Source organism: Heterodontus francisci, chromosome 23 (assembly GCF_036365525.1).
Source record: "Heterodontus francisci isolate sHetFra1 chromosome 23, sHetFra1.hap1, whole genome shotgun sequence".
Lineage (NCBI taxonomy): Eukaryota > Metazoa > Chordata > Chondrichthyes > Heterodontiformes > Heterodontidae > Heterodontus > Heterodontus francisci.
Genome location: NC_090393.1, coordinates 64,322,804 through 64,336,509, shown reverse-complemented (window position 1 = coordinate 64,336,509; position 13,706 = coordinate 64,322,804). Strand labels below are relative to the sequence as shown.

The following is a 13,706-nucleotide window of genomic DNA, read 5'->3' as shown; positions in this document are numbered from 1 at the left end:
ACCAAAGAAAGTTAGCAAACATATACTCAGGGTTAAGATTGACACTGGAGCTAGTGAAAATATCCTACCAGTCTGAATCCTGAAGGACATGTACCAGAGACATTGGAAATCAATGATATAACTGACAACTATGAAGTTTTCTGCCTATAACGGGTCACCCATCCCTTGTAGTGGCACACTAACAAAGTAATGCAGCTAGGAAAATTTGGCATGGAAACCACAAATATTTTACCTGATAGACACGAGTGGATCTGTAGTGGTAGGACTACCAGCATGTAAGGTCCTCAACATCGTGACCATCCATGAGGTCATCAAGGTACCCATTAAAGCAGAAGAGACCAAGGGTACCCGCAAAGAGTCACAGTCCTTCCAGGATCTCAGTGGTTCTGGTCTGGAGAGTATCGGCCCCTTCTCAGAAACACCACATCAAGAGAATGAAGATCTAAACTCAGATGGTGAAAGTTCTTTGTCAACAGGCAGTGTTTCTTAGCGCTCCAGCGACTCAGAAGCAGAGACTGACATTGTCACTACTCAGAAGCAAAGGCTGGCAGTGGGGAGCATTGCCAAAGGGAAATCTCCAAGGAATGGAACCTGCTCACAGACTCTGGCCAGGATCAAATGGGGTAGTCTGGAAACCCAGCAACAGCACAAATATGCCTTGCTTTCACTTCTGCTCTCTAAAGAACTGCCAGCACCACAACGAGCCAGAACAGACAGGTAACTCCATGAGGCCAAGTACTCCTCCCCCAACAAGTCCTCGACCTTGAGCCCTAGGCCTTCAGACATGAGGGATGAGGAGAGGCGAAGGACATGCAATGTTCTGAAGAGGCAGAGGAGGAATGAGTTGAAGAATGAGTTGGTTCTTCGAGATGAGGTGCCGGAACTTTTCATGATTGACAAGACCTCAAGCATGGTCATTTTGAGAAAAGCAACAGAGTATAATAGCAGGCTGAAGGCAGAGCAACAGACTCTGAATGCAGACAGGGAGAAACTTCAGAATAAACAGCAACAATTGAGAAGCAAACTCCACGAGCAAGAGTTGTCAAACCACCGAAACAATGTATGCACTTCTAAGGCTCCACACTTGTAAAGTTCACAGTCCTTATATTTATACCTGTAAATTTTATAATCTATATCTCGTACAACTAATTTTGATGTTATCTAATTTTATGTGTTTTTACTTCTAGCATATGAGACTTATCTCTGGAAAGAAAGGGGATTTTGTGTGATTGCCTTAAGAGTGGTGTCCCTTTAAGACCTCAATATGCTAATGAGCTAAGTACCAGGATGTAGTCAGGTGACTTGAAGCCAGAATAACTTTGCAACTGTAACACCTAGGGGAAGTTTCTGTAAATAGTTTGTTCCGTACTGTATATACTTGTTAGCTGTTAATAAACCTGTTAGAGATCTTCAGCATAACTGGACATGCATCTCATTTATGTTGCATCAGACAACATAAAGGACTCATTACACCCACCATCCTCCTTCCTCAAGCCTGACCTGCCACCTGGTTCAACGTGGAAGCTGGTCAATTTCCTGGTCTTGCATACCTGACAAGCTGGAATACCACACCCACTTGGCCCCCACCAGCTTGTCAGCAATTATGTCACAAGGTCCAGGCCTCAAAATGGCAGCCAAGGTCAGGCAGGCCCCATAACCATTTCCCCAACTTTGAAAAACACCCCCAAATCTCACGGTCATGTGATTGATACTAAGGGCTAAATTGTGATCTTATGTGATAGTATAGGACAACTGAGAGTGAGATGGCAACCGGTTTTCAAACTCCATTTTCAGTTCCATTGACTTCAAAAATATATTTTTACATGAACAAAAGCCTGCTAGAATGTGGGAAAAGAACTCCTGCCTTCCCACCCACTCAACTGAATCACTGCTGATCCCAGTGAATCTTCCACGGTCAACTTTCTTCAAATCGTTGAGGTGCGCTCCAAGCCACACTCCTTGGGCATGCAGCCCTCGGGGAAGGTTGGAAATGGTGTACTGATGAAGGGTCTAAATGCTTGCAGAAGCTTAAATTGCCAGCCATTATCAAGAGAGGTTCATTTTTTAGGGAATTGCTAATTGTTGGAAAACTGTCTTGTGTGGCTCTGTTTGGAATGGAGAGGAATGAATCATCCATTAAAAGTTCCCAGGCATAGCTGAAGGAGGCAGCCATGGCAGCAAGCACCACCTCCACAATCCCACATGTGCCTCTCCCTTGGATGCTCAGACTGCTGTCACAGAGCCTTGGGTGCTACAGTGGAGAGGGATGTCTCAAACAGCTTTTAAAAGTTTCAGGGCTTCACCGAACTTATCAGCATCATTTAGTCTGCTTTGCCACCAATCAGCTGCAATAAGAATCAAATACTGAATACTGGTACCATGACAGGAATGACATCACCTGATGGTGCAGTCTCTGAAGATAACAGCAGAAGCCTCCCATCAGTCCCCTCACACCCTGAACCTACGGCAGAGAGGGCTCAGGGTCAGGCTGCCCATGCTGCAGCGCAGCAGGTGAAGCCTGCAACAGTTCCAGGGGATATCTCAGTCCCGAGAGGCAGTGTTGAGGTGGACAGGGGCAGAATATAGGGTGGAGATCAGTTAGGGGGGAGTTGTGGCCATTATTGTGCCTGCACAATTTTCCATCAAAATTACACTTCCGTCAAATTACTTCTTTAAGTTTCAATGCTATATGCATTTGATTTTTTTTGGCATACGATTTAATAAATTTATAATGTCTCGGATAGAAAGACTTGTATTTATATAGCACCTTTTACAACATGCCAAAGCACTTTACAACCAATGAGGTACTTTTGAAGTGTAGTCACAGTTGTAATGTAGGAAATGCAGCAGCTGAATGATATTCAGCAAGATCCTACAAATAACAATGTGACAATGACCAGAGAATCTGCTTAAGTGATGTTGGTTGAGAGATAAATATTGGCCAGGACACTACTCCCCTGCTCTTCTTTGAAACAGTGCCATGGGATCTTTTACATCCTTCTGAGAGGACAGATAGGGCCTCAATTGAACAACTTATCAGAAAGATGACCCCTCTGACAGGGCAACACTCCCTCAGTACTGCACTAGAGTGTCAGCCACGATCCTGTGCTCAGATTTCTGGAGAGGAACTTGAACCCCAAAGCTTCGGAGTCACAGACAAGAGTGCTACCAACTGAGCCACGACTGATAACACATTAAAAGCATTCAATTAATCAGATAACTGTGGAGTGCTGTTGTTTGACTCTGTCTCAGTGTGAGATTCAAATATGCAGGGAATTTTAGTATAAGGGTCTGAAAGGGTTAATGATTGAGCCAGTGTGAGGAATACCTCCCACCATGATGATGTAAGAGATCACATGAGACAGAGACTGGAGGGAGATGCAGCATGGCTTCAGAGGAGTCACACAGACTGGTGTGAAGCAGTACATAGATAGAAGATAGTAAAGAATTTATGTTCAAAGTACTGAAGACTCCGGAATCTCCCTAAGCTAGACTAACTAAACATACAACATGGTGAACAGCAGTGGTTCTTACCATGCAACACCCAGAAGAAGGATTTGAAGAAATACTTTGAAGAAAGCTGAACGAAAAAAAGCACCAAAATGGCAGACCTCGAGAAGAGGATGTGTAAAAGCTCCAGAGCTGCTCCATGTACGAAGCAGGCATGGAGCGTCGAAGGAATCGGCTTGTAGAAGCATTCAGGCTACACCACAGAGGCGGGTAGTCTGTGAAAAAAAACGGTCCAGCGATCGCAGGCTTCAAGTTGGAGAACCGAGCAACAATTGAGGATCTGGTGAGCAGCCCGTAAAGAGGATAAAATAATTTTGTTCCTAATGGCACTAAGCAGGCAACACAGGGAAAATCGAAAGTCCTTAGTGAGGGCGGATCGCAGGTCAGCACCATTACATGTGACGACCAGAGTAAAGTAAAAAAAAGAGGCTGCAAATGCTTGATACTCAAAGTGAAGGGAGTGAAACAGAAGGTAACAGAAATGCTACAAAACTGCATGCAAAACAAGGAGGATATAAATACAAAGTCGAGTAGCAAGATTTCACAGGCAGAAACGGTGACCATAGCGGGAGTGAGCATGAGGCTGAAAAGCACGGGAAACTTCCGAGACTGGAGGGAAAGATTTTAAAGAGAATGTAAACCAAATAGAAAGCCATGGATCTTAAATTCACAATACCAGAGAGGTTTGGAACATGGAAGGACCAAATCAAATTCAAAATTGGTCACTCAGGTGAAAAAGATTTTTGAGATGTAGAATTGCTTCCAAATTAGACAGCCAGTCTGAAGCAGAGCAAGTTAACACATTGCTGTATTCCATTGGAGCAATAGCAGACCATGTTACAGCAAGACAAGGCATTCATGAGACATCAGATAAAGTCTTAAAAGCCTTTGATAGCTATTTTAACTTGAGGAGCAATAAAATTCTGGAAAGGGCAAAATTTAACGGAAGGGTCCAGAAACCTGGTGAAAGAGTTGATGCTTTTATTTTTAATGGCCTTTACGAACATGCGATGAAGACCTAAAAGCAGAATTAATGAGACCACATTGTAGTAGGTATTACTGATGAACCCCTGTCAGATTAATTGCAGTCTAAGGAAGACCTCATCCTAGACAAAGCTATTTAGCTGGTGAGATAAGCAGAGGTTCAGAAGAAGAGCAGAGCAATCCTGAGAGGTGAAGAAAGACATTCATTCATGAAACCTCCAGCAACCGTACAGTTCCTCAATTAGAGGGCTGGACCAGAAAAGAAGCAACAGAAAAGAAGGTACACTGGAGGGAGTAAGTGCAAAACACCAGTGCTGTGGCACCAAAAAGACCCACGGACGTGAACAGTATCCTGCAAACAAAGCAGAATGCTTCCATTATAAGAAAATAGGCCACTTTGGGAAAATGTGCCAAAGTAAAATCTCTGCTCCCACAAGTTCAAAACAAAAAGTTTTCAAGCATAGAGTGGTTAACAAAGTTGAACAATCTCCATCAGGAGAGAAATCAGAGAACTTCCTTGGTGAGATCAGTGATCCTAATCAGGCACTTTGGTCTGCCGATATATATGTCCATAGAGCAATAGAACCACAGAAAAATTATGGCACAGAAGGAAGCCATTCAGCCCATCGTGTCTGTGTCGGCCAAAGAAAACGAGCCACCCAATCTAATTCCACCTTCCAGCACCTAGTCCGTAGCCTTGCAGGTTACAGCACTTCCGATGCATGTCCAAGTACCTTTTAAATGAGTTGAGGGTTTCTGCCTCCACCACCGTTCCTCACAGTGAATTCCAGACACTCACCAGACGCTGGGTGAAAAAGTTTTTCCTCATGTTCCCTCTAAGCCTTCCACCAATCACCTTAAATCTGTGCACCCTGGTAATTGACCTCTCTGCTAGGGGAAACAGGTCCTCCTGTCTACTCTATCTAGACCCCTCATAATTTTGTACACCTCAATTAAGTCACCCTCAGCCTTTTCTGTTTTAAAGAAAACAACCCAAGCTGATCCAATCTTTCCTCATAGCTGCAACATTCAAGTCCTGGCAACATCCTTGTAAATCTCCTCTGAGCAATTATGTCCTTTCTGTAATGTGGTGACCAGAACTGTACACAATACTCCAGCTGTGTCCTAACCAGTGTTTTATACAGTTCCAGCATTACATCCCTGCTTTTGTATTGTATAGCTTGACCAATAAAGGAAAACATTCCATATACCTTCTTCACCACTCTATCTACCTGTCCTGCCACCTTCAGGGACCTGTGGACAGGCACTCCAAGGACTCTCACTTCTTCTACCCCTCTCAATATCCTCCCGTTTATTGTGTATTCCCTTGCTTTGTTTGTCCTCCCCAAATGCATTACCTCACACTTTTCTGGATTGAATTCCAGAATTTGCTACTTTTCCACCCACTCAACCAAACCATTGATATCATTCTGAAGTCTACGGCTATCCTCTTCACTAATAACTACACGGCCAATTTTTGTGTCATCAGCAAATTTCTCGATCATGCTTCCCACATTTAAGTCAAAATCATTAATATATACCACAAACAGCAAGGGACCCAACACTGAGCCCAGTGGAACGCCCTTGGAAACCACTTTCCATTCGTAAAACCATCTGTCAATCACTACCGTTTGCTTCCAGTCCACGAGCTAATTTGGGATCCAACCTGCCACATTCCCCTGTATCCCATGGGCTTTCATTTTACTGACCAGTCTGCCATATGGGACCTTGTCAAATGCCTTACTAAAATCCATGTAAACCACATCCACTGCACTACCCTCATCAATCCTCCTTGTTACTTCCTCAAAAAACTCAATCAAGTTAGCAAGACATGACCTTCCCTTAACAAATCCATGCTGACTATCCCTAATTAATCCGTGCCTTTCTAAGTGACAGTTTATCCTGTCCTTCAGAATTGATTCTAACAATTTACCCACCACCGAGGTCAGACTGACCGGCCTATAATTATTTTGCCTATTCCTCGCACCCTTTTTAAACAAGGAATAGCCATATCACTAATTTTAAACTAGACACTGGAGCAAGAGTAACAGTCATATCAGACAGCGAACTGTGGTTACCAATGCATTACCAGCAACTAACAGAAACACAGTTACATGGCCCAGGAGGGATTGAACTGAAAGTCAAGGGAAAGCTACAGGCAACACTCCAGTACAAGGAAAAGCTGATATTGGAAATACTCTATGTTCTCCGGAATCAGGAATTCTCTCTCTTAAGTAGAAGACCTTCATCTTATAAGAAAAGTGGAAGAAGTTAAGCAACAAGAATCAGGAGTCATTTCCAAAAAGACTTCCTGAAATTATTTACTGGTCTAGGAAGACTGAAGACCGAATATAGAATTACTTTGCGAAAAGATGCGAAACCATTATGTCTTTTCACACGTAGGAAGATGCCACACCCGCTAATGAAACGAGTCCAACATCAGTTGGGAGACATGACCAGGATGGGAGTCATTTCTCCTGTCACTGAACTTACAGAGTGGTGTTCGGGAATGGTTCCAGTTCCTAAACCTAATGGTAATCTCGCATTTGTGTAGACTTAATAAGGCTGTGGCAAGAGAAATTCATCCAATGTCCTCAGTAGACAAAAGCTTAGCAAAGTTATCCACAAGTACTATATTCACAAAGCTTGATGCGAATAGCAGCTTTTGGCAAGTACTATTGGATAAGAATTCAAGATAATTGTCAACCTTCATTACTCCATTCAGAAGATTTTGTTTTAATCGTTTACTATTCAGTATAACATCAGCACTGGAAATATTCTATACATTTTTTTAGGCCACATTTAGTCATAGACATTGTCAGTAGCAACGGCATAATGGCAGACCCACAAAAGACGAGAGCTATTAGCAAATTCCCACTTCCTACTTCTGTCCAAGATCTTCAACAATTCCTTGGAATGGCCAATCAGTTGGGAAAACTTTTACCCAATCTAGCACAAGTTGCTGTGTCTTTACAACAACTATTAAGGAAAGCTCAAGCATGGTGTTGGGATGCACATCAGGAGCATTTCAAAGGATCAAGGAGATGCTGATTTCGCCGGATATCTTAGCACATTATAACCCCTCATTGCCAACCACAATTGCAACAGACACCTCATCTACAGGAATAGGGGCAGTCCTTTTTCAAAAAACAGCCAGATGGATGTTGAAGACTGGTTTATTATGCGAGTCTGAGACTGAGACAGGGCACACCGCCATAGAGAAAGAAACTCTCGCAGTCACGTGGGCTTCTGCGAAATTCTCAGATTATATTATCGGCTTATTGTCACAGAGACAGACCACAAACCCCTAGTTTCCTTACTTGATGAAAAGGAACTCACTAGGATGCCTCCGAGAATCCAGAGATTCCGGTTGAGGCTAATGAGGTTCACATACGAAACGGTATACATACAGGGCAAGCAACAAACGACAGCGGATGCATTGTCCAGAGCTACTGTCAACCATCCGACACAACAAGATGTGAACGTTATTAATGAGATTGAGTCATATTCTCAGTTCACTGCATCACAATGACCATTCCAAGTTCAAAAAAACTCCAAGAAATTTGTCATGCTCAGATGCAAGATGAAGAATGCATCTATATCCACCAATATTGCAAGCAAGGCTGGCCACAGCAGTGTCCCAGTGGTAAGAGGATGAAAATCTTCTTCAAACACAGAAGACACTTTACGATTGTGGATGATTTGCTGGTATATGACAAGAGGCTGGTGATTCCGGACACACTGTGGGTAGACATCTTGGAGAAAATACACCAGGGCCACATGGATATAACGAAATGTAAAGCATGGGCTCAGGCATCTGTGTGGTGACTGGGAATATTGAGAGATATAAAAGAAACGATTTCCAATTGCCAGGTATGCACAGGCCACAGACAGAATCAGAGGGAACCCCTTATCTCGACCCAATCCCCAACCAGACCGTGGGAATGTCTGCAGATGGATCTATTCATGTTTCATAGAAAATCCTACCTGATTGACATCGATTATTTTTCAAGATGGATTGAGGTCAAATATTTAAACACAACAGCAACAGAGACAGTCATTCGAGTGTTACAGGAAATCTTTGGAAAGCATGGACACCTGACCAGGTAGTTTCCGATAATGGACCACAATTTTCAAACGACTGCTTCACGCACTTTGCGGAAAACTGTGGATTTATATATCTTACAAGTTCCTCTAAGTATCCACAAACCAACAGAGACTAAGCAAGGAGTCTGAACTGTTAAAGAAAAGTGAAGAATGAAAAATGAAGATTTTCTAACGGCACGCCTGAACTACAGAACAACTCCATTGCTATGTGGATTAGCACCATCAGAACTATTGATGGGAAGAAAGCTTAGAACACAACTTCTAACCATACACGAAAAGTTACTTCCCGGGCTACATGTCCAGGATTATCAGAGAATTTGTGACAGAGAAAAGTCTTACTGAAAGCAACATGCCTATAATAGGCAATATGGTACCAGGAACCAACCTAAGTTGACAGAAGAACAAAAGGTATGAGACCAAGGCAGAGAAGGAGTAATCATCCAGAAAGATGAGAATCAACAGCAATCTTATTTAGTACCTATTTCGGAAGGTACTATATGGAGAAACAGGAGGAATCTTATTTCTATTCGTCAAAGACATCAACCGGTCATACATTTGGACGAACCAGGTGTTGAACCTGAGATTCAGGAAGCACTGGATACTACAAACCTGAATGAAGGCCATCCAAGGCAAGAAACAAGAGTTCAGAGAAAGACTACTAATCTTCTGCATCTGACAATATGGTCTGGGAGAGTTGTGAAGCCTCCTGGCAGATTGAACCTGTGATGTCAGAGACTTGGGGGAGATGGGACAGTATTTTTTTTATTCGTTCATGGGATGTGAGTGTCGCTGGCTAGGCCAGCATTTATTGCCCATACCTAATTACCCTTAAGAAGGTGGCGGTGAGCTGCCTTCTTGAACTGCTGCAGTCCTTGGGGTATAGGTACACCAACAGTGCTGTTAGGAAGGGAGTTCCAGGATTTTGACCCAGCGACAGTAAAGGAACGGCGATATAGTTCCAAGTCAGGACGGTGTGTAGCTTGGAGGGGAACTTGCAGGTGGTGGTGTTCCCACGCATCTGCTGCCCTTGTGTTTGAATTACAGCCAATGAGTGCCTGTTTCAGAAGGCATGTGATTCATGCGATGGACTTCCTGGCATGTAACTGGGTCTGCGATTAAACTATTATGTTGCAGGAGATACCTGTACTTACATGTGATTGATGGAGCTGGTGACAGAAACTGCATTGCCATCTTTGTCTATCACTGAGACGTGACTAGTGCCATACTTCTCGATTTCCTGGACAGTGTTGTAGTAATGTGGTGGATGGACTTGGTCGTCAATTTGCCTTCGTATCAATTCAGCAAACTGATCAGAGAGCAGCTCAGACATCTAAACTTACAGCAAAGAGAGACCAGAAGTTAAGGATGGGAACAGTGCATGAACCTATCTCCATTCCCACAAAACTAAGGGTGTGATCTATCAGAGGGTACTATAGTAAGGAATGTAGTATATCAGAGCATTACACTGAGGGTTATGAGGTTGCAGCAGTCCATTTTGGTTTGGTATCACCTCTCACCCAGTTTCCCATGTCACACACTTATTGTAAATGCAGTGTCATCAAGAAAAACAATAAATGCTGGCCTTGCCAGCGATGCTGACATGACAAGAACAAATAAAAAATTTGCAGCAATAGACTGAAATGACGTTTAAGCCTTTAAAGGGACTAGATAATAAGATTCCCCTTGTAATGGGGTTCCAATAAGCTGCACAAGTAATTCAGTGGGCAAATGTATGGTACTGAGCCCCACATACCATGAGGTGAGGAATTTGCTGTTTAATGTATTTGTTAGTCATGCCCTAGACATAGTAACTGGTCTCAGTGCTCCCCAGTTAAAGAATGGAAAATCAGCCTGGGCTCCCACACCTGGCTAATACTTTATGGCCATTACTGGAACGAAGTTGGGGTGGATTTTCGATGGGCTCTGATCAGGTTTGGATGTGACTCTCCCTGGGTGAAAAATCCTGTCTAGGATGACACATGAAGAATGCCTCCTTCAGCAAAGATACCTGAGGGTTAGCCTTGCCTGTGGAGCTGTACTCCAGCAAGAATGGGCACTTTCAGGAACAAAGAGGTGAACACTGGCCAAAAAAAGGTTTAGAAAAAAAAAATCAGAAAACCCATAATTTTCCTTGCCAATATTTGTGGAGAGAGTATAAAATGGAACCACTAACAACTTTTGAATGGACTTTAGGATCTTTCAATCTACTCAGCTGTCCGTTTGTAAACTTTAAGGCCTCGATGATGCGATGGTATGTCTGGGCTCTTTGACGTCTCTCCATGGACTTAGGAGTAAAGTTAAAGCCTGTTGGAGATCAGAAAAAATATATACCATTTAATTCACTTAGAGTGAAGCACAGAACTGCCTTTGTTTATCACTTGAATTAAATCCTATCAATTGGACAAAGGAACTTGCATATCCAAAAACATCAATGACTTCTTTTAGCAGTGGAATTTATACATGTTCATGCCAGATTGCATAACCACCCTGTTCATGTCCACAGCTGATTCACAAGCCAAAGGATGGAGAAGTAAATGATCATGCGATGTGCCAAATCACAAAGCCTAGAATTTCTCAAGGGAATCTAGGAATAGGGAATAGATGTTGGCCTTTCCAGTAATGCTGAAGTCCCAAGAATCAATGGAAACAGCACGGTTGAGATACAGAGTAAAGCTCCAACAACACTATTCCATCAAATCCTCCCAAGGCATGTGCAACATAGGTCTGATATCGAGTAAAGCTCCCTCTACACAGTACTAACAATTTGCCTCAGCCATTGGCTTGCATTGCAGCAGACAGAAACATAAAGAAATAGAATTTTGATTGGGGGTTCTCCTGATCATCAGCTGTGACTTTGTTGAAAGGACTGGAGACACTGTGGATCCGTAGTGTTTACACTATGGCCGGAATTCAACAGTGAGGCAGCGGCCCCACCCATTGGCTAGAAAGCCGGGGAAGAGCCCACCTCCGCCAGGCTTGTAAACCACACTGCTAATTTGTGTGGCACAGGCACTTAATTGGCTTCTGTCTGAGCTTCTGCCTCTCTGAGGCAGGAACTCTCGCCTCCAAGAATTGCCAGCTCATCAGAGGTAGCCAGCCAGGACCAGCAACAATGGAGGAGGGCACGGAAAAGCTAACTGGAGGTTGGACCTTGCCGGAGACAATCAGCTCGGCCCCGGAAAGGGAGCGGGGGTTGGGTCAGAGTCTAGAGCACGGGGGTTGTTGTTTTGGGATGGGGGGGCAGCCCATGCTGCTGGGGCATGGGGCCATCCTTGCGGTACAGAGTGCCCAGTCAGGAAGGCCCTCTTCCCCCAGCCCACAAAGAGGCTGACAGGTTATTACTAGATGGCCTCCCAAGGTGCTGCAGTGCCCATCCGCTGCTGGTACAATACCAGCAGCGGTGGGAAGAGGCCCTTAAGTGGCAAGTAATTGGCCAGGCAAGGGCCTCAATTGGCCCGGAGTGGGTGGGCTGTCTGCCACGTCCCCTGCCACTGGTAAAATAGCAGCGGGGGTCGGGTATGCAACGGGCACCGCACCCCCGCCTCCTCTCCTATTTAATGCCCCCCCCCCCGCCTCCTAGCCCGCTCTCGACAGGGGCAGGGGGCAGTGTTACATTCCACCCTATGTCTCTGGGTACAGACAAACACATAACAGATAGACAGATACATCAAAAGAGGAATAACTTGAATGAACTGACATCAATGAGAAGGCAGATACATGGGTACAGTTACTGGTATACAGTGGTAGAGTTGTACCTACCTTTCAGTATGTTGAGGATGAGGCTGAGAATGGCTCCCCATGTGGGTTGGGGTGGAGAGTACATCACGTAGTCACCCAGTGAAATATTCAGGGGCTCCATCACTGAAGCTTTATACTGTTTAAAATCTTCAAGCGTAAATGTGCTACCTACACACAAGGAGAAAGCAGTGATCTCAAATAACTCTGAATCTTTAGTAAATACTCAGTGATTGAGGTGTAATTAGCAGGACCAGTGCAGTTTGCCAACTCTCCAGGATTGTTCTGGAGTTTCCAGGAAGTAAAGGTTCATCTCCAGGACACTTCTGCAAACATCCCAATAGAAAAGTCATAAAGGCATTAAAAATATTGGAGTTTTACAGGATCACACAATTGTTACAGCACAGAGGAGGCTATTGAGCCCATCGAGTTTGTGCTGGCTCTCCTAATGAGAAATTTAGCGAGTGTCACTCCCCGCCTTCTCCCCATAGCCCTGCACATTCTTCTTTTTCAGATAACAATCCAATTCCCTCTTGAATCCCTCGATTGAACCTGCCTCCGCCACACTCTCGGGTAGAGCATTCCAGATCTTAACCACTCGCTGTGTGAAGATGTTTGTCCTCCTGTTGCTATTGCGTCTTTTATCAATTACCTTAAATCTGTGCCCCTTATTCTTGATCCCTCCACCAATGGGATCAGTTTTTCCCTATCTACTCTGTCCAGACCCCTCATGATTTTGAATAACTCCATCAAATCTCCTCTCAACCTTATCTTCTCCAAAGAAAACAGTCCCAACTTCTCCAATCTATTCACATAGCTGAAGTTCCTCATCCCTGGCACCATTCTTGTGAATCTTTTCTGCACTCTCTCCAATGCCTTCACATCTTTTCTAAAGTGTAGAGTCCAGAATTAGACAGAATACTCCAACTGAGGCCGAACCAGTGTTATATACGAGTTTAAAATAATTTCCTTGCTTTTGTACTCTATGCACCTATTATTGAAGCCCAGGATACTGTATGCTTTATTAACCGCTCTCTCAACCTGTCTTGCCACCTTCAATGATTTATGCACATATACACCTGGGTCCCTCTGCTCCTGCACCCCCTTTAAAATTGTACCCTTTATGTTATATCATCTCTCTGTGTTCTTCCTACCAAAATGAATTACTTTACACTTCTCTGCATTAAATTTCATCTGCCACTTGTTGTCCCTTCCACCAACTTGTCTATGTCCTTTTGAAGTTCTACACTATCCTCCTCACAGTTCACAATGTTTCCAAGTTTTGTATCATTTGCAAATTTTGAAATTGTGCCCTGTACATCGAGGTTTAGATCATTAATCTCTATCAGGAACAACAAGGGTCCCAATAC

At 43.8% G+C, this 13,706-nt stretch overlaps 1 protein-coding gene across 1 annotated transcript in view; it reads right to left on the bottom strand.

Annotated features, from left to right (window-relative positions):
* Positions 1–13,706, bottom strand: part of LOC137382879 (glutathione hydrolase 5 proenzyme-like) — a 123,723-nt gene that overhangs the window by 21,685 nt on the left and 88,332 nt on the right. The window contains exons 6-8 of the mRNA XM_068055431.1: positions 12,361–12,507; positions 10,775–10,905; positions 9,753–9,931 (exon numbers count right to left, since the gene is read on the bottom strand). Coding sequence (XP_067911532.1) covers positions 9,753–9,931; positions 10,775–10,905; positions 12,361–12,507 — 457 coding nt within the window. The remainder of the gene's footprint in view (positions 1–9,752; positions 9,932–10,774; positions 10,906–12,360; positions 12,508–13,706) is intronic.